This window comes from Dermochelys coriacea, chromosome 26 (assembly GCF_009764565.3).
Source record: "Dermochelys coriacea isolate rDerCor1 chromosome 26, rDerCor1.pri.v4, whole genome shotgun sequence".
NCBI classification, from domain to species: domain Eukaryota; kingdom Metazoa; phylum Chordata; order Testudines; family Dermochelyidae; genus Dermochelys; species Dermochelys coriacea.
This window is the reverse complement of record NC_050093.1, coordinates 15042447-15066904: the sequence shown is the minus strand read 5'-3', so window position 1 is coordinate 15066904 and position 24458 is coordinate 15042447. Positions and strand designations below refer to the sequence as shown.

The 24458-nt window shown below is 62.9% G+C and overlaps 2 protein-coding genes across 3 annotated transcripts; one reads left to right on the top strand and one right to left on the bottom strand.

Annotated features, from left to right (window-relative positions):
• The first annotated feature begins 437 nt into the window (after positions 1 to 437).
• On the top strand, positions 438 to 8729 carry ANKRD23 (ankyrin repeat domain 23). Of its 2 annotated transcripts, XM_038384775.2 has the most exons (9): positions 438 to 497; positions 2243 to 2398; positions 3088 to 3219; positions 3553 to 3660; positions 4903 to 5001; positions 5262 to 5360; positions 6129 to 6227; positions 6464 to 6562; positions 7042 to 8729. In XM_038384775.2, exons 1-9 carry the CDS (start codon positions 471 to 473, stop codon positions 7141 to 7143), a joined length of 921 nt encoding a protein of 306 aa, XP_038240703.1. In that variant the 5' UTR covers positions 438 to 470; the 3' UTR covers positions 7144 to 8729. The 2 variants fall into 2 exon arrangements, with proteins under 2 accessions (XP_038240703.1, XP_038240702.1); XM_038384774.2 differs by lacking the exon at positions 438 to 497 and having other exon boundaries at positions 906 to 2398.
• A 1985-nt stretch (positions 8730 to 10714) lies between these two features.
• LOC122457520 (metal transporter CNNM3-like) lies at positions 10715 to 23930 on the bottom strand. The gene is given in 10 exon segments (XM_043502916.1): positions 10715 to 11501; positions 12572 to 12688; positions 13620 to 13692; positions 13694 to 13756; positions 14590 to 14723; positions 15049 to 15206; positions 15555 to 15720; positions 16124 to 16351; positions 16813 to 16956; positions 23477 to 23930. Coding segments are annotated over 9 exon segments (1494 nt in total). The 3' UTR covers positions 10715 to 11501; positions 12572 to 12614.
• Between the last annotated feature and the right edge of the window lie 528 nt (positions 23931 to 24458).

Genomic DNA, 24458 nt, shown 5'->3' with positions numbered 1-24458 from the left:
GTCTTGCGCTGGTCCCTGGGCCCGTCTCCCTGGTGCTGAGGCGCGGGGCAGGCCCAGGGGCAGCGTGGCTGGGGGGTTACCTGCCAGCCTAGCACGGCAGGAGAGCCGGGTTCTAGTCCCGCCTCGGCCAGGCCTTTGCCCCAGCTCTGTGCCTCAGTGTCCCCGCTGGGGGGGGGCGGTGATGGCTGCTGGCAACGGGCTCTGAGGGGGTGGGGGTGCTAGAAGGGCTCAGGGCTGTTCCCGGGGCTCTCTGGGGAGCGTTGACCGGCCAGGGCCCCCCCATTGCAGGGCCCTGGGGGCCCCGCACCGCTCCCTTCGCTCTGGGGCCGGGCCGGCGCTGCCCGTGGCCCGCCGGCGGGGAGCCCGAGGCGGAGCCGGGCGGGTCACTGGGGGCCGGCGCAGGGGGTGGGGGGCGGACCCGCCGCTGGGATAAAAGCAGCGGGGTGGGGCGAGCCGGGCGCGGGTGGACCATGGAGCTCATCAGCGTCCAGCAGCTGGTGAGCGGGGGGTGCCCCGGCTTGTGGCGGGGCCGGGGGGGCGCGGTGTCCGGCCCGAGGCCCCGGGGGACCCGCCTGTGCGGGACTGGGGACGCTGCGCTGCTGGGACCGGCCGGAGCCCTTGGGTCAACTCGCTGCCCCGTCCTGGCCAGCGCGGCTGCTGCGCTTCACCCCAGAGGTGGCTGCATTAGCACAAGCCCCGTCCGGGGGGCGTGCGCAGCCCCCTCGTCTGCGGGCCGAGGCTGGGTGCGGGGCGGTCCCAGCTGGACTCTCCTTAGGAGAGGGGAGGGGGCCTCTGGATTGACCCCGTGTCCGGGGGGGGGGGGGCTGGTTATGGGGCGAATGTCTGCTCCCAGCGGCAGCGTCCTGTGTCATTGCCACAGCCCAGCCAACCCGGAGGTCTCCAGGGCGCTGGGCTGTGGCTTTGCTGGGGCCAGACCCGGCTGGGGGCCCCACTGGGTTGCCGCCCCCCATTGCGGTGAGGTGGCAGGTGGGGGGGGGTTGTGGAGTTGTAGCTGAGCCCTTGGGGGAATGCAGGGGACTGTGCCAGGGAGCTTGTCCCCCCCACCCTCCAGAACAGGGCACTGCCCCCAGGTCACCCGCTGCCCTTGTGATCTCCTCAGTCCCGACAGGGCGGGTCTGGTGGGATCCCCTTTGCACCTCCCCACTTGCCTGGGTCTGGTGCCTGGCTAAAGCCCCAGGGACGAGGGGGCTGGGGGAGCTGATGCTCGGTGCCACAGGGGCTGTTTGGGCGGCCCCTGCGCTGGTCCTGGGCTGGGCCAAGGCCGCTGTGGGACTGGACTGTTGTTTGTGGGTTGCTGGCTCGGTCTCCCCAGGGTGGGCTGGGTGCCCCCTGCTGCCCCTTGGCCCCCGGCCCTCCAGGCTTGTTGGCACTTGTTTGCCCTTGGGCAGCATCCACCACACGCGCTGTTTATTTCAGGCGGGCCCCAGCCCCTGGAGCGGGTATAAATAGGGGCTGACGCTGCCCAGGGCCCGGACAGGTGCACGGCCGGAATGCCAGCCGCAGCCAGCGGGGCGCCCGGGCAGCCATGACGGGAGAAGGCAGAGCAGGGACTGGACACCCCCTTCCCCTGGGCGAGCAGGGCCCAGCCAGCCAGGGAGCGAGTGATCCGGGGAGAGCCGTGCACAGCCCGGAGCCAGGCCTGCCAAGGGTCCAGCGACCTGGGAATGTCCCGTTCCCACCCCCACACTTGGCACCGGCTGGGGAGCGCGGAGCTAGTCATGGGGAGCCGGGCTTAGCACTTCCAGCCTCCTCTCCCAGGGTCCTCCTGTGAGCCAGGCTCCGGCTCTGCCATGTCCCGCCCCTACTCTGTGCCTCTTTCCCAGCTGTAGAGAAGCCTGGCCTCACTAACCCCCCCCCCCCGAGTTTTTATTCATGTTTGAAAGGTGCATCCCATTCCCTGCCCCCTGAGCCAGCCAGTCTCCGTCCTGGGGCTGGATGGGAGCCAGCACCCCCCAGAGGGGAAAGGCCCCGTGTCCCATTCCCTGCCCCCCGAGACAGCCAGTCCAAGCCCTGGGGCTGGAACCAGTGTCCCTGGAGGGGAAAGGCCCCCATGTCCCATTCTCTGCCGCCCTGAGCCAGCCAGTCCCTGCCCACCCTGGGGTCAGATGGGAGCCGGTGCCCCCTAGAGGGGAAAGGCCCCATGTCCCATGGGGATGCCCCATCTCCTACATTTCATGCCCTGGCTCCACCCTCTACCTTTCCTGTCCCCCCTTCTCCCCAGGTAAGTGGCGACAGGTATGAGGGGACGGTGCGGGCCTTCGAGGTGCTGGCGAGGGGAGCCGCGCAGGAGCCAGAGGGCTGGCGGCGCGGCGTGGCCGGGGTGCGGGATGCCGTCAGCAAGGAGAAGCAGAAGGTGAAGGAAGAGAGGAGGAAGAAGGTGAGCGGCTGGCCCCTGGCAGGGTGGGGGGGTGCATCTCCTGTGTGGCCACAAGGGGACTCCCGGGACAGGATCCTATAGGATCCATAGGGTCTTTCCCCAGTCCAGGTGTCTAGCTCTGTGAACTCTGTGCTTGCTTGTCCTGCTCTGTGAAGGGCAGAATGGCATTTAGTGCCCCTCACTCCGAACCCGCAGCCCCCTGCCGTCCCAGCCCTGGGCTTCCCTCCAGCTCTGCTGGAGCCCCTGAGTCCCGGCCTCCAGCCCTCTTAGGCCCCAGCTCTGGGCTCCCCCACCCCCTTCTCTGGTGGTGCCCCTCACTCCCGACCCACAGCCCCTGCCGTCCCAGCCCTGGGCTCCCCCCCTTCTCTGGTGGTGCCCCTCACTCCCGACCTGCAGCCCCTGCCGGCCCAGCGGTGGTCTCCCTAGGCTGGTGGAACCAGGTGTCTGGGGGACTCTAGCTCTCCCCCTCGTCTTAGAATCTGACCCCCTTGACCTGACTTTGTGCCAGGAGCTCAGACGGGCCTAGATGTCCCTGGGGGGACCGAGTGCCCAGTTCCTGTCCTGTGCTCAGGACAACCCCAGCTGGGTGTGGCATGGCCCCAGATCCTGTCCACTCTCCTGGGCAGCTGGGGCCGGCACCAGGCACTGCTGGCTCTGCCCTAACCTGCTCTCTGACCTCCCCCGGCCAGCTTGAGACACTCAACAGCTCCCGGGTGCGGCTGGAGAGTCTCCAAGACCTGGAGGACATTGTGAGGCTGTGGAAGCACAAGAAGAACCGGACACGGGTGGTCCGCCCCAAGGAGCCAGAGCCGGCAGTGACGGTGAGCGACGCCCCTGCCGCCCGGCCTGGGATGGGGGCGAGGCCACAGGGGGCACAGATCACTCGGTCCCAGCCAGCTGCGCTAGTCTGGAGCCAGTGACCCCTCCTCGGGGGCTGCTCTGCCCCCCTCCAGCGGTGGCTGGGCCTCGCGGCTCAGGGGATTCACAGCACACGGAGTGGGCAGGGCCAGCGGCACCAGCCCACATGCAGGCTGGAGTTGCAGCCCTCAGGGGGAATGGGGGGGATGCTGGCAAGATGCTCTGAGCCAGCTGGGCAGTGCCTCTGGGGGGTGGGGGGCACTGCCCGGGCATTCACCCCTCCCTGTCCTCCCTAGGTGGAGCCTGTGGATGCTGCGCGGTTCCTGCAGGCGGTGCTGGAGAACCAGGTTCCCATGATTGACAAGTACCTGGCAGACGGCGGGGACCCCAATGCTCACGACCAGGTGTGAGGGCGGGGGGAAGGTTGGGTTCTGGGGCTTTAACCCAGGACGTGCCTTGAGCAAAGCTGGTTATCACCATAAGCCCAGCCTGCTGCTGAGCCCCTCCAGGTGCCACGGGATGTCCCCTGCTCAGGCTGGCGCTCCGTGGCTGGGGGGATCCAGCTGTGGCCTTTGATTGTCTGGGCTCCCCCAGCAGAACGCGCCTTGGGGGAGGGTGTGCACAGCCTGGCGGGGGGTGGGAGGGGGGCAGCGCACACGTGTGTATGGGCGGGGGGGAACTAGGGCCTCGGGATGGCGGGGGTGTCAGAGAGCTTAAGGACGGAAGGGACCAGCTCACCCAGTCTGACCCTCTGCACCCACACACCCAATAACCAAAGATCCCAGCCCTGAGGAGCCTGGGCTGGCATGTGCCCCAGACGGAGAACAGGAGGGACTGAGATACCCGGTGCCCCGCAGTGGCAGGGAATGATGATGTGAGATACAACCTGGCAAGGGACCCCCCCCCCCACGCCACAGAGGAAGATGACAAGCTCCCAAGGTCCCTGCGCCTAACCTGGGGGAAATTTCTTCCTGACCCCGCCCAGGCCACCAGGGGTGTGAGCCAGACCTGGCCAGCCATGCGCCTGAGACAGAGAGAGCTCGGTGCCCCCGCAGAGCCCGGCCCTCCCCACTGGCCCATCTCCACTGGGGCTGCCCCCTGTTTAACCTCCCAGAATACACTGCGGGGACGGGGGATCTCTTCCTGACCCTGACGGGGGCCAGCTGGTACCTGAAGCATGAGCTTTAGGCACATGGGAGCTCAACCCGCCCAGCCTGCCATGGTCCCAAACGCCCCGGCCAATGGACGCCCCCTCTCGTCCGTTTGTCCTGTGCTCGCTTCAAACCAGTGATGGTGTTTGGCCAGCAATGCCCCTGGGGGGCTGTTCCAGAGCCTGAGCCCTCCGGCAGTTCGAACCTGCCGGCTCCCAGCCTGCGGATCTAGTGCCCGGAGCATGTGTGTGTGTGTGTGTGGGGATCTATCACCCGGAGTGTGTGTGTGCGGGGGGGGTTTAGCACCCGGAGCATGTGTGTGCGGGGGGGGGGTCTAGCACCTGGAGCGTGTGTGTGTGGGGGGGGGAGAGGGGATCTGGTGCCTGGCTCCTGGGGAGCTAGGGCTGTACTCCCCAAGGCAGGAGGGCAGCGGGGATCCAGCGCTGAGAGCAGGTGGGGTTGTCTGGTGCCGGGTGACACGGGTCTCTGCTGCAGTTCAGGTGCACGGCGCTGCACTGGGCCTGCCTCCGGGGCCACACGGAACTCGTGGACAAGCTGCTGGCGGCTGGAGCCAGGCTGGAGCCCAGGGATATGGTGAGCGAGCGTCTGGTGCCCACTGAGCCGTCCCCCTGCCGGGTCCCATGGCCAGGGCGCTTGGTGGGGTCAGACCCCCCAGGTCCTGCTCTGTGAGTCATTCCCAAGGGCTGGCAAACCTAGAGACCCTCACAACCAGGCATGAGCACTGGTGCCCCGCAGCCCCCCGGGGCGCTGTGACTTGGGGCCCAGAGTCCGTGTCCCCGAGCAGCCCGGTGCCCTGCTCCCCCGGTGCCTGACTCTGCCTTTTCTCTGCCCAGCTGGAGGCCACGCCCGTGCTCTGGGCCTGCCGCGGGGGGCACCTGGAGATTCTCAAACGCCTGCTGGACAGAGGAGCCAAGATCTCCACGCGGGACAAGGTGAGGGGCTGGGGCTGGCAGCCGAGAGGGGTCAGCACCGGGGCCAGCTGTGGTAAGGCACAAGGGTCCCACTGGGGGCTCTGCTGGGGGGGGGGTTTCCAGCACCAATGGGGCAGGCGCCTTCCCTGCGCTGGGTCCCATTTTGATGCCAGCCTTTCCTTGGCTCTCACCCTGCGTCCAGCCACCTTTATTTCCCTTCACTTCCTGTCCTAAACTGGGGTGTGATGCAGAGGTGAGCCGGATCAGTGGAGACAGGGGCTGGCCCCAAGCTGTCCAGGCCAGCCGGCAGCTCCCTCCCCACTCTGGGCCTGGCCCGGCTCGCATAGCTGGACAGGCCCAGCACTCTGTCCAGCAGGGTGGGCGCCCCCCAGGGAGCAGGGGCGCTGGGACGGACAGGACCCCCAGCTGCCCCTCCAGGTTAAAGGCGAGGGTGGCCCTGGCGCCGGCTGGGGCCTGGTCCGAGCTCCCTGCCCAAACATGCTGTGGAGGGGGAAGGGATAGCTCAGTGGTTTGAGCATTGGCCTGCTAAACCCAGGGTTCAATCCTTGAGGGGGCCATTTAGGGATCTGGGGCAAAAATTGGGGATTGGTCCTGCTTTGAGCAGGGGGTCGGACTAGATGACCTGCTGTGGTCCCTTCCAACCCTGATAGTCTATGATTCTATGACCTTGGGGAGGGGGTGGCGCTAGGAGCCGGGCATTCGGGGCTGTGGGGAGGGGTGTGCACCCCATGGGTGTCGCCATGGTAACGGGCCCTTGTTTCCCTGCAGCTGAGGAGCACGGCGCTGCACGTGGCCGTCCGGACCGGGCACTGTGAGTGCGCTGAGCACCTGATCGCCTGTGGGGCCGAGATTGATGCCCAGGACAAGGTAGCAGTCCGGGGCCGGAGCCCCCAGCCTCGCTCCGCGGGGCACAGCCCAGAGCCCTGGGCGGGGGCCCTGGCTGATGCTGCAGGGTCCAGGGAGCAGGCACTGAGCTGTGGCTTGTACCCTGGGCTGGCTGGGCGCCGCACAGGGCCCCAGAGGCAGCTGCATTGCGGCAGGGCAGGGGGCAGTGCCAGGCATGTGTTCTTGTCCGCTGAGCTGCCCGTGCCTTTGGCTGGCAGGAGGGGGACACGCCCATTCACGACGCCATCCGGCTGGGCCGCTTCAAGGCTTTGAAGACTCTGCTGATGTACGGTGCCAATCTCAGCGTCCGGAACCAGGTGAGCACCATGTGGGGCTCCCCCGGGGGCAGCTTGGGAGGGCAGGGGCTGCAACCAATGGTAGAAAACAGCCACCCCCGGAGCGAGGCCAGGCAGAACCCTACCCTGAAGAGGGAGCCAGGACTCCTGGGTTCTATCCCAGCTCTGGGGGAGGGGGGGGGGGCTAGTCGGTCACAGCAGCGGGGCTGGGGAGCCAGGACTCCTGGGTTCTAGCCCAGCTTTGGGATCGTGGCCAGGAGCTCGTGCTCAGACATGGAACAAGTGTTGTGAGCCCTGCTCAAGCCCTTCAGCCTGGGTGTTCCTGCTCCCATTGGAGTCTTGGCTGATTGCAGGATCCCCTGGGGAGAGATCCCCCCATGCTGCCTGCACAGCACTGCCCTGGCCAGCGGGCTCTGCCCCATCCCCGGACTGCTTGCGTAGTGTGTGCCGGGGAAGGGACTCGTGCCCATTGGCAACCTAACGATGTTGGCTCCCCACAGGAGGCCCTGCGACCCGTGGATCTGGTGAAGGACTGGCAGAGGGGCATCCGGCAAACCTTGCAGGCGTGTGCCAACCGGCAGCACCCCCCTCGGCAGCACTGACGTAGCAGAACCAACGTTCATTCCCCCCCCACCCCACACACACACCAGTGACCACCGGGGGGGACGGGGACCAGGGCGCTGCCCTGAGCTACCCCGGTGCTCCCTGTGCTCATCCTCACACAGCACCCATACCTGGGGATCATAGAATCATAGAATCATAGAATATCAGGGTTGGAAGGGACCCCAGAAGGTCATCTAGTCCAACCCCCTGCTCAAAGCAGGACCAAGTCCCAGTTAAATCATCCCAGCTAGGGCTTTGTCAAGCCTGACCTTAAAAACCTCTAAGGAAGGAGATTCTACCACCTCCCTAGGTAACGCATTCCAGTGTTTCACCACCCTCTTAGTGAAAAAGTTTTTCCTAATATCCAATCTAAACCTTCCCCATTGCAACTTGAGACCATTACTCCTCGTTCTGTCATCTGCTACCATTGAGAACAGTCTAGAGCCATCCTCTTTGAAACCCCCTTTCAGGTAGTAAACGGGATAGTGCCACCCATCCTGGGGGTGCCCTTGGGGTGGGGTGAGGTGAGGTTTGAGGCTGGTCCTAGGCAGAGGATTGACCCTGATGCTCCCCCATTCCTGGTCCCATGGGGATGCGTCCCTTTCCCTGGAGCTTCCCCTTGGCCAGGTGAGTCACTTGCTGTCCCTTAGGGAAACTGAGGCATGGAGGGGCTAAGACTTGCCCATGGCCACATAGCCGGTTAGTGGAAGAGCTGGTGATGAACCCAGGAGTCCTGCTGTTTCTCCCAGCCTCACTCATCTCCCTGTGGCCAGCAGCAAAAGGAGAGGCACTGCCTTGGGGTCTGAGCGGACCCCCCACCTCTCCCTGGGCAGGCAAGCCCTGCGGCCTTCCCAAGGCTGTGTGCTGTAGGGAACACTGCTGCCTCCGGGGCCTAAGCATGCAGCTCCCACTGCACCCGAGTCAGCTCGAGGCATGGGGCTGAGCTGGGGGTGACCACTAACTGCAGGGAGAGGCTGACCTGGCCCTGGGGGGTAGAGCATGGTGCAGTGAGAGGAGGCGGCAGGGCCCAGTCCCAGGTTCCTGGCTGATGGGGACAAACGGGGGGGAACCTCTTGCCCTCAGCCGTTCCCACTGTCAGTCTGTGCCCTGGGCCAGCTTCTGGCCATGAGTGCCTCCCAACGGTGTGCAGGCCTGCCCCCCCCCCCGGCCACGGGCTGGCAGGGCCTGGCCCCTCCTTGTACTAGGGCCTGAGGGGCTCCTGCTGCTGCTCCCCCGCACCCTCATGGCCAAGGGGACAGGCTGCACCCAGCCTTGCCCTTGTCCCCCAGCAGCCAGCCCCACAGCAATGAGCGTCCCCTGGGCTCAGGCTCCAGCCAGCAGGGAACAGCAGCAGGATAGGACATGGCTGATGGCTCGTGGGGCGGGGTGCCCCCTTCACAGCCTGGCACAGGACAGGTACGGCTCCCTCTGGCCTGCCTGGAGGCTGTTCCTGGAGCGCTGTTGGCCCTGGAGGAGCCAAGCTGGTTGAGATGCCCGGGGGGGGGGGGGTAGATAGGGAGGATGTGGGCCAAGGAACCCATGACTCTCCAGCAAGTTAGGCTGGAGCTGGGCAGCACCCAGACGCCCACCCCATCTGCGCTCTGGGCTGCCCAGCATGGTCCTTGCCCTTCTCCCAGCCCGAGGGGAAAGGTGCCCAGATTGAGAGGCAGATGGTCCTGCTTTTCTGCTGCTGACCTTGGGTGAGTCCTGCCCCTTGCCTCAGTTTCCCTCTGTGTAAATGGGGCTAACAGTGAGTGGAGGCAGCTTCTAGGACCCCCTAGCAGTGCAGTGGGTGGGCTGCAGTGTGCCCTGGGTTCATATCCGGCCCACGGGCAGCTCCGAGCCGCGAGCCGCCGTCTCAGCACTGCAGGTCAGGCTGAGACTGTGTGGGTCACCCTGACTGGATTTCATGTGCCCAGGAAGCTACTGGAGCATGGCCCCTATGCCCCATCTCACCCCCACTGGCCCAGGCGGCCTGGCCAGAACCGGTACCCAGGTGCCAACGGAGCTGTTCACACTCTAGGGGAGGGCCTGCGACATGGGCGAAGCAGACAGCGGCATGGGCTTGCTACAGGGCTGCCCCCCCTTTGACCAGTGCTTTGAGCAGGACCCGCCGGCAGGTAGAGGCTCCAGCGCCCAGCAAGGGCAAGGAACCTGCGCCCAGGGCTGGGCGGGTAAGGCTAGAGGAAACGGTCCCTGCACCCCTGCCCTGAGTCACTGCCCAGAGTGGCCCCACCTGGGCCCCAGGCCTGCCAGGACAGGCACAAGGAGGCAGTAGGTACAGGCTGGTGCAGCCAGGGATCTGCTCTGGCTGCAGCCCCCAAGCGGGGGCTCCAGGCCTGTGGGTGCCCAACCCCACCCCAGAGGCAAGTGAATAAAGCTCCCTTGCAAGCAGCAGCAGCGTGGTCTGTGGCCGCCCTCGCTACGCCGGCGCCGTGCAAAGACAGCAGAGGGGCATGGGCGCAGGCTGCGCTACGTGGGGCAGACGGGGGGCTAGATCACAGCTTGGTTGGATCACGCCAGGTATTCTAGGAAAGGCAGCTTGGCACCGGGAGGGGCACCCAGCGCTTGGCTCACAGCCCCCCTCCCTTTTTCACACACCACACCCGTCTCCCCCCCACTGCAGGGCAGCACTGCATGAACCGTGCCAGAAAGCGGCCCCACCCTCCAGCAGCATCTCCCCCACAGCCTCCAGGAGAGCACCCGGGCTGGGCACCCCCTTTCACTCCCACAGGTTTCAGAGTGGGGAGGGAAAGTGACTAGCCTGGGCCTTGGGATGGGCGTTTCCTGCCCTGTGCCAGCTGGGTCACCCCCTGGAGGGGGTGGGTCTGCTCTTGGGGGTTAACGCAGGGCAGTATGGGGGGCGGGCTGTTCCTCTGGCCCAGAGGAGCCGTGACAGCTCAGGCTGCTCTGGCTCCGGCTGAGAAAGATGGAAGCCCCCTGCCCTACTTAACTGCAGCACCTACCTTGTGCCCTAAGATCCAGCCAGGGCCCCCCCTCTCCGAGGCCTGTCAACAGCCCCTCCCCACACGGCGCGCAGTCCCTGGGAAAGGTACAGACAGGCAAGGATACAGGGCAGATTACAACTCCTTTACCTGCGCGGCCCCGGCTCTTCGCCAGGCTCTGCCGCTCCGGAGACGCTCGGCTTCTGGCGCCCAGCTTCACACGGACTGAACACACTGGTGGTGGAAATGAGCACCCGTGGCAGGTGTCCAGCCCAGCGCCCCGTGCTGCGGCTAGCGGCCCTGCGCCCGGACAAGGGGTGGGTCCGGCTGCAGGCGGACTGCATCCGTGGCTCTCCAGGGCTTGTGCCCCTGCATGTGCGGATCTCTGGTTCATGGGGCTGCTCAGGTGACCATCTGAAGCCGTCTGCAATCAAAGCACCATGTGCCTAGAGACCCTGTGATTGCTCCTCCTCGGGGGGGGGGTGCGACAGGGCTGCAAGGACTGTGCCCCCAGCAATCAGCCCAGGTGACTGAAGAGCAGCCCCACCAGGGCCCACTTGTGAAGATTGGCAAGGGCAGCGCCCCCAGGGCCTCGGGGGAGAGACAGGTGAGGGCGCAGGGGCAGAGCTCCCAGCCTACCGTGTGGGCTCTCTGCTGGAAGGGGCTGGCAGATGGGCCCTGGCTCAGGAGGGCAGGGTGTTTCACACTGAGTGGCCGGTGTGGGGTGGCACCTAGTGCCCCATGGGGCGCGATCACACAGCTCTGCCCTGGGGCAGGCCAAGGAATCCCAGCAGGAGCAGAGCTGGCTTGGCGGGCACAGGGGAATGGCGCAGGCTGATGCTGGAAGAGGAGGGACAGCCAAGGGCAGCCTGGCAGAGAACACACCAAGGAGAGGAATGCCCAGTCCAGGGACACACACAGGGCACCCCATGGAGGAACCAGCCCACAACCCGCCACCTGCATCTCTCCTGCAGCCCCCACCCAGCTCGCCAGGTGCCCCCAGTGGGTCTGGTTCGATCTGGGCGTGCTGCTCCCTGGAGGTTTGTTGGCACAGACGCTGCCCAGGGCTCCGGCCACTGAGGGGGGATTGGGTCGATCTCCCATGGACTGGAATCCAGCTCTGGCTGCCCTGGCAGTTGGTTCTGATGCAGCGAGATCCTCTGGAGCAGAGTCCAAGTGGCTGGCATCCTTCAGGGCAGCAGGGGGGTGCGGAGGGCATCTGGGGCATCCCGCCCCATGAGATTACTGCTGCTGTCAGTAGAGTCCCCGGGGACTGACTCCCAGTCAAGGGGCGGCTAGCACAGACGGGAGGATGCTAGGCTGGTGCTCCCGCGCTGCCATCAGCGGGTCCTGCGGGGGGAGGGGCTAGATGCCCGTGTGCTCATCTTCCCCAAGGGGCTGGCTGCTTTTTCCTGGTACCAGAGCAGAGAGAGCAGCCATTACACGCCCATTTGGCCCCAGATCTCCAAGACCCACAGTACCCGAAAGCCCTTGTACAGATGGAGAAACTAAGGCAGGGGGAAGGGCAGGGTCTTGCCCAAGGTCACACACAGGCCAGTGGCAGAGCTGGGACTAGATCCAGGTCTCAGCCCAGTAGGCCACGCTGCCTGCAGCAAGGCTGGGCCCAGGAGCTCCCGCCAGCAGTCAATGTAACCAGGGAGACAGCTCCAGCCCAACTCCCGGCCCCCCCCACGGCCGTGTCCCAGCGCTCGGGCTGTGCTGCAGAACTGCAGTGCCGTGACCCGGACTGGACCACAGGAGCCAGGAACGCGGGGGGCTAATTCCCCTCTGGACACTGACCCACCACCCAGGGCGTGGGGCCCCATTCACCAGCCCGAGCAGGGAACCAGGCCTATGCTGGGGGCCAGGGCTCACTGGCTGAGCAGAAGGGAAGGCCGAGCGCACTGGCCACGCTGGGGCGCCAGCACCCTGCCTGAGGGAACTGCTCTGCACCCCGGCTGCAGGGGGTGCCACTGGGACGGTGCATGAGCATCCGGCAGCCACAGCGGCTAGCCTGGCTCCTTACCAGGGAGGCCAAGCCAGCTCTGGTCTCCCTCCGAGCTGTCCTACGTGATCGTCCGTGGGCCTTCTTCCCAACCACACGCTGGGGTGGTACTGGCAGGCTCCCGCGGCCCCTCTCCCGAGAGAGGGCAGCACCAATCTCCGCCCTACCCCCATCCTGCCAGGCTGCCGCTCACGGGGACCAAGAGCTCCAGAAACGAGACGGTGACAGTCGGGCAGTGCTGGAGCCCAGCAGCCTGAGCTGTAGCCAGTGACGACTTTCAGGGCCTCCCGAAAGGCCTCGGGGGAAAGACATGGCTACAGGGGTGGGGTGGGCACCCAGACAGGACTAGGACGGAGACAGCCAGCCCCTGGGGACTGGCCAGAGCAGATCAAAGGGAACCCTCCCCACCCCGAGCCCCACGGGCAGAGCAGGGGGAGAACCCTTCTGTACCAAGCGGACAAAGGTTCAGATATTTACCTCCTGCCCATCAGTAACCCCAGGGATCCCGCAGAACCCGCCATCAACTGCAGAGGTCAGCTGTGCCCAAGAAAGAGTGCGTGGCTGGACAGAGCGCAAGAGAGAGATGTTCAGCTGCTGAAAACGAGGGAAGAGAGAGTGAAAGACACAACATGCAGGCAGGGTTATCGGCCTAGCTGGGGGGTGCCCGCCAGCGCATGCCCCCAGCAGCTACCAAGCAACCCTCAGCTGCTTCCTGTGGAGAACAGCAGAGATGGGGAGCACCTGCTGAGGGGGCTGGGAGAGGCCGGGGTCCCCAGGTCACTGCAGGGGTGCTGGGCAGGGAGAGGCGAGATGGGGCACACAAGACCAGGCAGCACCAGGCCATTCCAGGGGACACTGGAGACGGGCGCTGACTCCAGACATCCCCGTCCTAAGCCCTACAGACCCTCCATCCCAGGGAGCTCACTGTGCTGCCTTCCAGCTGGGTCAGAGAATGAGCCCAGCCAGCCTGGACCAGGCCTCCCTGTGGGCAATTCTGGAGTCGCCTGCCCCAGGGAAGTTCCTTCCTGACCCCTTCCATCATGCCCTACAGCATGAGGGTTCATAGCTGGGGGAGGAGCCCAGCGTACAGGCCTCCTCGTCTTCCAACACTGAGACACGCAGCCAGTCAGCGAGCGAAAGGAAACCTGGCTGACACACCAGACGCAGCCACTGCTGTGGAGAGCCGCGCCTGCGTGGACAGCAGCGAAGGGGTTAAACACAGACATGCGCATGCAGTAGCGGGGTGAGCATGAAGGGGTGGGTGCAGGCAGCCAGCTGGGTTCAGATCGCAACGAGTCCTCACGCAGAAGCCAGGATGGGGTCTGGGAGCACTGGAGCTGGCCACAGCCTGACCAGCCCATCTGCACTGGGCACATAGAGGCCTGGCGTGTGCCCCCCTGAGCTGCCCCTAGAGTGCTGTGCTTTGGGCCACCCCAGTGAACGCCAGCTAAGTGGACCTCCAGTGGCACATAGCAGCCTCGGGGAGTGTGTTTGCACAGCACCCCCTGTGCGCTGACCACGGTACCTGGCAGAGTGTTCCTGTCATCCAGGAGCTTTGTCTGGCTGTTGGGGACAATCTTCAACTCCACGCTGTCGGGCGGACTCGGGGGACGGCTGTATCCTGGAGACCATCGGGGCATTGAGATACTGCAGCCGGGTCACCTAGGGGAGGTGAGCCAAAGCCCTGAGTGTGCCAGCCCGCCCCGGGCACAAGGGCCTGGGTGCTCCCCTTTCCTGCCCAGGTTCCAGCCCCAGGGCTGGGTGCTGTCGGGGCTCCAGCCAGCCCTCCCTGGAGGGATGGTGCCCACCCGGGGCAAGGCTGGATGGGTGCAGCTGCTCCAGAAAGGCTGCTGTGTGGGAAAGTGAGTGAGACCCAGAGGGGCGCATGATGCCTGAGAAAAAAAAAAGGGGACCAGAGCAGGGATGGGGCAAAGCACCCCGTCGGTGTCCCCACAGGTGGGGGGTCTCCCAGCCAGGGAGATGGCAGAGGTGCGCAATCACGAGGGGACAGAGGCTGTCCCAAAGCACAGTGCCACCAGGGACACCCCAGGGTTCGGGATGCTGTGTACCTCCCACAGGTCCTGGCTCTCCTTCAAGCACAGGAGACATGGCCAGAGACCCAGGGAACGGCTGAGCACCAGCAGAGTCATTTCACTTGTGGCATGCTCTGAATCTGAACCTAGATGGTCCTAGGGGAGAGCCAGCGCTGGAACCCTAGCAGGAGGTAGCAGTCCCTCCCTGCTGCCCAGCTTGCTGCTCCTTCCCGAGGGCAGGGTGTGGCTGCACACCCATTCACTCAAGTGAGGGGGGAGCGTGGCTGTGGCTACAATCACACCGCGCAGTGGCTTGTCTCCTTGGCAGCCCGGCACCGAGAGCACAATGATGCATGTCTGTAGGGCCCTAAAAACCCAGCTCTTTTACGCCCAGGATTAGGACTGGCTGCTCCCAGCCCAGCTGAAGCTGTGGAGTTTTCAACGCCAGCGGGCGGCCCTTACCTTGATGAACTGTAGGTCGGTGAGTGCCCCGACGGTGTAGTCGGGGCAGTACATGGAGTAGGCGGTGCTCTTGCTGCAGTTGAGCAGCTGCTCATGCTGGTTCGGCCGCAGGGTGGACACTGGCGACTGGTGAACTGTTGGCAGGCAGAAATCAGGCGCCAGAGGGATGGGAAGCCAGTGGGGAGCCCAACACCCCAACTGCTGGTTGGGAAGGAACCTGGTCTCCAGGTCTCCCCACCCGTGGCATATGGCCACACCGCCAGGCTCATCACCCCTTCTGCTACCAGCCAGCCAGCAACACCCCAGCCAGGCCAGGAGCCGTGCAGAACTCGGGGCCTGGACTCCCCACAGCACCGGGCTCTCGGGGGCAGCTCTGCAGTGCTGCAACCACAACCCAGAGAGCTGCCGCCAGGCCCCGGGGCCAAGCCCTGCTGCTGGTGGCAGGACGCAGGTGCTCACCCGAGGAGGGCGCCATCAGTGCCGAGACCCCAATGAGAACGGCGCCGTTCTCGAATTTCAGCCCCTCCTTCCCGATCTCCACTTCCAGCCTGCCCTGCGGAGGAGAGGGCCACAGGTCAGGGTCAGCACTGGCCAGGGGCTCGTCAGGAGGCTCCTCCCTGCTGCTGCATTCGCTGGTCACAGGGTGGACAGTCAGTGCCCGCAGGCTCTCTGCCGTACCTGCTGCCAAGCTGGCACTGCCCCAAGCCCGCCTCCCAATATCCAACGCACTTGCAAACCCTGCACCAGCCCACAGCCTGGCTCCCCGCACTCCTAGGCGTGTGTAGCAGAGCAGTGAGATAAGGGCTCGGTTGCACAAGGAAAATGGAGCGCTCAGATAACGCAGGAGGGCAAGAGAGGCACAGAGGAGGACAGGGACGTGCCTGAGGTCACGCTGCAGAGCACAGCCAGGGACAGAATCCAGCCCAGTGCCCTGCCGGCGGGCAGCCTCCTCTCACGCACCGGACGCCAGCCCAGCGCTACCACCTAGCTGATCTCGGGGGGTAACTGGGGCAGGCTGGTACCTGCAGCACCAGACAAAGTAGTTGACAGGCTGGTTGCGCTGGTACAGGTAGTGCTCAGGCGCCAGGCGGTCGCTCTCATTGAATTCGCTTCCTGGTTGACGCTGGGGTGCTTGAGTAGATGCAGCAGGAACCCTTCTCGGAGACATGGGTCGGGCTGAACAGATCCACCTCTGGTGGGGAGCGAGGGGCAAGAGAACGCAGCCTGAGCCGCTGGCTCCAGGGACAGGACGCGCCTGCAGGGAGTTTAAGGGATGGGCCCCAGTTGCTCCCCCCTGCCCCGACCCAGGGGACGGAACTGCACTGTGTGTAACGGGTCAGACGGACGGCGGTCTGCAGGGGAGGTAGGCCAGGCTGTCCCACAGGCAGGGAGAGCCCAGAGCCCCCTCCTGCCAGTGATCAGACTGGAGATGCCCCAGGCCTTTCCCACCCGGCATGCCATGCAGGAGCTGTGGAGCAGGCGGGTGGCACAGGGAGAGCCTGGGCAGCTGCAGCTGCTCCCTGCCCTGACTCACCTCGGGATAGGAAGCGCTGTGTGGCCAGCAAGAGCTGCGGGGAGATCTTCACCTTGTGCTCATTGTCAGAGCCCTTGAACAAGGAGAAATCTTCCTTCCTGGGCTCCAGCAGGGTGCCCATGGGGGCCGGTCTCTTCCGAACCTTGTTCTCCTCGATGTCAGAGAGAAGAAGACAGGGCAGGTGGAGCCAAGTCACACCAGCCGCAGCATAACCTGGATCCCTGGACTCTGGGGACCCCCAGAGCAGCTGCAGGCCGACGATCCCAAAGCACAGTGCAAAGGCACCTCAGCCCCCCCACCTTACACAGGGAAACTGAGGCACAGAGCAGGAAGGGACTTGCTTTAAGTCATGCAGGAAACATGACAGAGCTGGGAATACAGCACTGCAGCCAGCTCCCCCATGCTCCCACTAACTGCTCGAGTCCCACAGCTTGGAACGGACTGCAGGCAACCCGGGTTCCTGCCCTCCTGCGGAAGAGCTTGGGGCAATCCTGGGGGAATTCGCATTCTGCTGCCAGCCTGGCTTGGGCCGAAGGGAGGAGAAGAGGCTGGGGGATAGGCAGGCGCAGAGCCGCCTGCACAGAACAATGCACTCAGAGCACTGCCCGCCTGCACAAGTGTCCCCGGGGGCTCTGTAGCCCCCCAGACCTGACCCAAGCTGCTGGGGCGACCGGACGGGGCTCACTCACTGTAGTCATCCAAGTCGTCCAGGATCTCCGACCTGATGATCTCCTCGATGACGTCCTCCATCATCACCAGCCCCATGGCCTCGTAGAAGGGATCGCCCTCGCCTTCGTTGTTCACCTTCTGCACAATGGCCAGGTGCGATTTGCCTGGGGGGCGGGTTACACAGCTTGCTACAGGCACCAGAGAGGCCTCAGAGGTTCAAGGCTACCCAGCAAGTCAGGAAGAGAAGCTCCCAGCCTCATGCTCTGACCACCAGAGAACTCTGCCTCTCCATCCTGACACAGCTTTTTACAAATAACTACGGAGCAGCAGAGGAAGGGTGGGGCAGAGCAAGGGGCTAGGCGTCAGCCCCCTTCTCCTGTCCCCCAGCACTCTCTGTCCCCCCACTCCAGGCAGGACATTGCAGCAGCGAAGATGGCCAAGGGAGAGATTTTCCTCAAGGGCCCTGTTTGGAGCAGGGCCTTCCCTCGCCCGGCTGGGGCTCAGCAGCGCCACGCACAGGCCAGGGACCACAGTACACTCCAGGGAGCAGAGAGGGATGTGTGGGGTGCTTCTTCTTGGGGACGCGTGGAGGTTTGGGGAGCCCTCAGGTGGCTGGTATCCAGCCCTGCCTTCTTCCCATTCTCTGACTACGGGACTCACAGATTCCAAGAGAAGGGTCGTGGGGGTCCAGCTGGCAACCTGCGGGCCAGATCCAGCCCTCAGGACCATTCTGTCTGGCTGCACACCATTTTGCTCTGCCAAACAGCACCCTCCATGCGGGGGGAGTTTGTGCACGGTACGGGTGAGTTCATGCACATGGAGGACTCCTTTTGGGTTGTGTATGTTGCCTGCAGAGATGCCACACGATTCAGTACACGGACCACCCTGTTCAGTGATGAGGGCATTCTGTACAGCACCGGCCAGAGAACAGCCCCACAATACTTCCTAGAGCAATGCGTCTAGAAATACAGCCAGCCTTGATTTCAAACTGGACAGTGATGGAGAATCCACCATGATCCATGGTGAATTGTTCCACTGGGTAATTACCCTCCCCATTACAAATATGCACCTTATTTCCAGTCTGAATTTGTCTTGTTTCAACTTCCAGCCATTGGATGGTGTCAGATCTTCCTCTGCTAGACCGAAGAGCCCATTCTGAAATCTTTGTTCCCCACGTAAGTACTGATAGGCTGGGATCTAATCTCTTTGTTAAACTAAATCAATTAAGATCCTTGAATTTCTCACTCTCGGGCAGGATTTCTAATCCTTTGATCATTCTCGTGGCTCTTCTCTGTCCCCTCTCCAATTTATCAACATCCTTCCTGAATTGTGGGCACCAGAACTGGACACAGGATTCCAGCAGTGGTCGCACCAGTGCCAAATACAGAGGGAAAATCGCCTCTCTGCTGGAGATTCCTCCGTTTTCACATCCCAGGATTGCATTAGCCCTTTGGCCACAGCATTGCATGGCTTGTGTTTAGCTGATTAACCCCCATATCTTCTCCAGAGTCATTTTTTCCCAAGAAAGTCCCCCATCCTGAAAACATGGCCTGCAGTCATTGCTCCCAGATGTGTACATTTACATTTAGCTGTATTAAAACACATTCTGTTTGCTTAAGCCCAGTTTACCAAGCAAATCAGGTCTCTCTGGATCAGTGACCTGTCCGCTTCATTATTTGCCACTCTACCAATTTTTGGGTCATCTGCAAACTTGATTTTATGTTTTCTCCTAGGTCACTGATAAAAATATTAAATCGCATAGGGCAAAGAACCGATCCCTGCAGGCCCCCCACTAGAAACACACCCATCCAATGAGTATTTCCTGTTTACAGTTACATTTTGAGACCCCCACTGACCGCACACCCCTAGTTGTCACCTACCCAAATGGGAAACCCAAATGGGATATCATCAAACAATTACAACCCATAGGGACCTCATCCTGAAATAAATCTTTCCCAAACCCTCCTCTTGCAGCCTTCAACCAGCTAATCTCATCAAGCTCATCATCAGAAGCCAGCTCCCCACAGACCAGGACCCCTAAGCGGCACCAGAGCCTGTCATAGAATATCAGGGTTGGAAGGGAGCTCAGGAGGTCATCTAGTCAAAGCAGGACCAACCCCAATTTTTGCTCCAGATCCCTAATGGCCCCCTCAAGGATTGAACTCACAACCCTGGGTTTAGCAAACCAATGCTCAAACCACTGAGCTATCCCTCCCCCCCACAGAACAACAGCTGCAAAACCTGCAGACACATCTCCACTGCTGCGATGATCAACACCCCTGACCGCACACCTGTCAAGATCCGTGGGTCCTACACAGGCCTGTCACAGCACTAAATGCCCCAACAACTGTGTGGGTGAAACCAGCCAATCACTGCGCTCTCCAATTAACTCACCCAGGAACACGCTAAAATATAAACACATCCTGTGGGTGAACACTCTTCACAAAGTGATCAGCCTGCATCCGACCCGTCAGTCCTTGTCTTCAAAGGAAACCTGCACAACACCTTCAAAAGACAAGCCTGGGACCTTCAATTCCTAACTTTGCTAGACACTAGAAACCATGCACTCAGTAGACACCGAATGCCTGTCTCATTCCAACAATCGGTAACCCACTAGCCCTCTGTCTGCTGTCCCATGACTGCAGAGGTGTTAACTGCCCACTTGATCCTGAGTCTCTTCCAACATGACAGGTGTAACTCCTTATGCATAACAACCCCTTCGGCCTGGTGTGTAGCTGGGACACCCCGAGTACCTTTCCAAGCCCTGAAGAGCTCCTCTCTCTCACCCACAGAAGTGGGTCCAATGAAAGAGATTATCTCACCCACTTTGTCTCTCTCATTTTGAGACCTATCAGCTTTTAATCCATTTAACATGTGCCATGTTAATTGTATGTCCTTCCAATTTTTGATCAGCAATGCTGTGCAGTACTAAATCAACTGCCTGACAGAAGCACTGTTACCTTTACCAACCAACCTTGTAATTTCATCCAAAAAGATATCAGATTTGTTTGACAGGATGGATTTTCCATAAGCCCATGTTAATTGGCATTAATTATATCACCCTCCTTTAATTCTTTATTATTCCAGTCTTGGATCAGCCACTCCATTACCCTGCGCAGGATCGGTGTGACTGACAGGCCTGTGATTGCCTCGGTCATCCAGTTTACCCTACTGAAATACTGGCACAACATTAACTTCTCTCAGGGCTCCAGGAGTTAATGAAAATCAATGTTAACGGTCCAGTGAGCTCCTAGGGCAAATCTTTTCAAACTCTTGGATGCAAGTTATCTAGACCCCACTTCCAAGGGCATCTCAGCTGCTTCAGGCTGGTGACACCATCCAGGCTGCACATGCAGCAGATTTGGGCTCTAACCAGAGAGTGCTCAGCAGGTAGGTCGAGAAGTCTGGTCTCTTGCTGCCGATCCCACGTCTCTGGCCCGGGAGAGCTGGTTTTACTGCAGTACAATGGCGTAACAAATGCTCTGAGCGCCTATCACACTTCTAAGGAGCTCGGAGCACTTAGTGACATGCATCCCTATTGTCACCTGCACTCTATGGAGGGGGAACAGAGGCAGAGAAGGGGGGGAGTGACTTGACCAACTCCACAACACAAGTCAGTAACAGAGCTGGGAACAGAACCCAGGAGGGCTGACTGCCAGCCCCAGCCCCACTTCCCTCCCAGAGCTCACAACAGAACCCAGGAGTGCTGACTGCCAGTGCTCTGGACTCAGCAGAAATCAGTGGTGATTGGGCAAAGGAGCACTTTTCGTTCACACCTGCTGCCAGCTAGCCAGGACATACCTGAGGATGGGGGAAAGGGGAATGGCACGCTGGAAGCAGCATGGCAGGAGAAGCCACCCAGACGCCCTGCCCCCAGTGAGGTGCTCCAGCAAAGGAGTGGGCCTTTGGGCACACCAGGCAGCGTAAATAGGCCTGGCATCGCCCCCAGCTCTGCCCACGTGGGTTTGTCTCAGCTGAAGCCCGAGTCACGGGGCTCCTTGTGCTGATCTCAGTGCCCCCACAGCACGGGCAGCACACGTGGGTGCAGGTCGTGCTCTGCTCTGTGGGGTCTCCCCGAGCTGTTCTTGCGCAAACCGGGTTTCAGCTCAGGCTGTCTGAGCTCAACAAACAGGATGTTCTCCTCCCCTGGCAGCGCCCTCCAGGGCTCAGGTGAGCGGCTTTGACCTGCTGCAGTCCCTTGTGTCCTCTCTCTAGCCCTTTGGCCAGATGTTCCCAGGTATCCAGCCATGCACGTTTGCTGGGGAGGCCACCTGCCTGGAAGACTTTGCAGTGACCGGCCCTAGATTAATGCCGCAGGGACGCTGTGGGTAGGCTGCTACTTGAGAGCTCGCATGTCTTTAGACTTTGACATGAAGCAAGCTGTCAGGGCTGGGGGCACGGCCTATCAAAGGCACAACAACGAGCAGCTTTCTGACGGAGGTGAGGGGCCAAGCAGAGCCGGTCTGCTTTACACTCGGACCCCAGCAATCCGGAAGGGCCCCGCTGTGCCAGGCACTGCACAGACCCTGTTCGAGACAGGCTGCGCCCCAAGAGAGACAACAGAGTTCTCTCTCTTACAGGCCTGGGGAGGTGAAGGGACTTGCCCAGGGTCACAAGAGGTCAGTGGCAGAGCCTGGCTTGAATTCAGGCCTCCTACAGCCCAGTCCAGTGCCTTAGCCAGGCCAGCCACCCATCGCCCTGCCCCAGCATTAGAGCGAGGTCTCCCTCCCCTGCCTTCTCTTCAGCCAGGGGGGCCCCAGGAGCTGGCTGGAGGTCCCCTGGTCCAGTGCTGGCTTTGACATGTGAGAGCTGCAGAGCATTCAGATGGAGAGGCTCCCTCATATGGCTGGGGCAGGAGTTGGGGCTCGACACCAGACCCACGGATCCCCCCCAGCCCCTGCCTCCACCCAGGAGTGAAAAGCAGCCTGCTCCGAGGGCCCTGGGGAGCGCGGAGAAGGCGACATGCACTTAGCCGTTCTGCGCCGCGACGAGAGTGGCCTGCAGTGACGCCGAGGTCACGGAGGCAACAAGCTGGCGCTGCCAGATGTTTCCATGGCAGCAGTGGGCCCTGGCTCTTGCAAAACACTCTCCCCGCAGAGACCGAAGCCAGGCCTGCCGGCCCGTGCCCTGGAGCCCAGCAGGCCTGGGGGGGACACAGCCTATCCCCACCCTGCGGGAGGGAAGAGCCTGGTTTTGAAGGTGACCTTCCCCAGGACCCACGGGGAAGGAGGGCATTTCCTGACTGTACTGAAATTGGCACTACCTTGGGGGAGGTCAGGACAAAAGGGCTTTCTGCTGGTTGTTGTCCACCAGGCCCTGCAGCAGCCGGGCAAGGAGAGCACCACGCTCCCGAAGCAGCCATGAAGGTGCAGAGTTTGCAATCAGGCTGTTTAAAACACTGTGCAGTTAGGTTAGTTTTTGCCAACCACATGCAACTCAGACACCCACGAACCACTTGGAAGCAAAGCTCTCGGTGTTAAAGATTTTACAGTCCTTCAGCTCACTCCACTGCCCACCTGTGCCCTCCCAGGAGGCCAAGAGAAACCCCACTGGGAACTTCTGATGTTCCCAAGGGCAAAAAACCCCAAGCAGATTTAACAAAGACCTCAACAGCTGTATGCAGGAGGTCCAAGCACCATTGATTTCCCTTTGCAAGTCACTTTTCAGAGCAGCACTCCGGCCAGTCTCCCCGAGAGGGATCCACCTCCACTCCAGCTGCTCCAAAGACACATGCAAACCCCACCCCTTGGCCAGGAAGTGCCATGCGGGGAGTGAGCAGAAGAGGCGGATCACCGTGCAAAGAGAGCCAGGACTCCAGCTCAGCATTAGAAAAGTCACAATACCTGGGGCAGGGAAACTTGCCGAATTCTAGCCTCTGTGCCCGGCTTTGAGCAAGCTCCCTCTAGGGATAGGGCAGTGCGCTCAGCCCACCAGGGCAAGCCAAAAGTGTCATCAGCCAGCACTCCATAAGGAGCCAACCCAGGGCCCGCTGTCAATGCCCTGGGAGCAGCGAGAGACTCCAATCAATGACGGGACTACAGTCAGTCAGTGCTCTGGCTCCAACGCACACGCCTGCTCCTGGAGCATGGCCATCCCTAGTCATCTCCCAGGGAACATGGGAAGCTGGCTGCCCAGCAGCACTGAAAGACTCAACTCCTGCTCACCCCCATCAGTGCACTGGGGCTCAGCTAGTCGGTAACTGCACTGGCTGGCTCTCAGCCCCACAACGCAAGGCGGCTCCTGACATCTCCGCCACCAGAGCGTCCGTCCGTCGCCTAACGAGGGTCTCAGCCAGTCACCTCCACTTGGTGCCATCCGCTCTGTTGCGCAGCCCAGCCCACCCTCCCCCTGCAGCAAGCGGGCTGGGGGGGGGGGAAGGCCAGGCTCGGGCATTGGGGGCAGCACTGACCCAGAGAGAAAAGCCTCCCTGGCCAACCCACTCCAGGCAGTGCAATATCCCCTAATGCTGCGCTGTGGCAGGAGGTCAGTGCGGGCCGAGGGGACCGATTCTCCCGTGGCACCCCCAGCCTGGCCCTGCACAGCACCAGAGCATCGGGCCAGCGCCAACAGCAAGGGAAGAGAGCGCCTTGTCCAGAGCCCCCGTGGCCCCACTCCCTGCAGCACAGCACGAAGCTGGAGCACTGGGGCCAGCGCTGACCGCAAGGGGAGAGCACCCGTGGGTACGCCCAAGCCCCAAGTAACCCCAGGGCCGGGCAGCTACTTCGTTTAAACCCCTCCAGGACGGCATCCAGCTTGGCGTCGCTGGAGACGAAGGGCAGGGGGGCGGCTGCAGAACCCGCTGACGGTGCCGAGCGGCGCGCAGGCCTCCGGGCCCACGAGCGCCAGGTGCTTGGGGTACAGCACGTCCCCCGGGTTGGTGCGCTCCTCCCGGTAGATGGGGACGCGGGCGTAGCCGCTCTGCACGGTCAGGGCCAGGCTGCGGCAGGCCGGCGCGGAGCGTGAAGCGCTGCTCCGGCGGGGTCAGCAGCGCCTCGGGCGTCTTGCTGCGCGGGGCGAGCCGCAGGCCTGCAGCGGGGCCAGCAGCCAGGGGCCCGGCGCGGAGCCCAGCCACGCGCAGCAGCGCCGCATGCCGGCGGGTGGCGGCCAATGGGCGGAGGGGGCGGGGCTGCGTGGTCATCAAGCCGGAGGAGGGGGCGAGGGGGCTGGGATTTAAAGGGCCAGAGGTGCCCGGCCCGGGCTCTGTGCAGGTTGCCGCCCCGCTGGGGAGGGGGCCTGATCCGTGCCCCCTCCCCGCCCCGCCCGGCGATGGGGACGTTTATCTGCAGGGCCCGTGCGCAGGGGAGCTACTGCAGAAGGGAGGCAGGGGGCTGACTGGCACCTCCAGGCTGCTCCTCGGCCCGAAGCCCTGGACTCGGGCAGTGGGTACTGAGCACCCCCAGCTAGGGCCGCCCCCGGGTACTGAGCACCTCCCCCATGGGGCAACGGGTACTGAGCACCCCCAGCTAGGGCCGCCCCCGGGTACTGAGCACCTCCCCATGGGGCAAGGGTACTGAGCACCCCCAGCTAGGGGCCACCCCGGGTACTGAGCACCCCCCCATGGGGCAACGGGTACTGGCACCCCCCCATGGGGCAACGGGTACTGAGCACCCCCAGCTAGGGCCGCCTGGGTACTGAGCACCTGCCCCATGGGGCAACGGTTACTGAG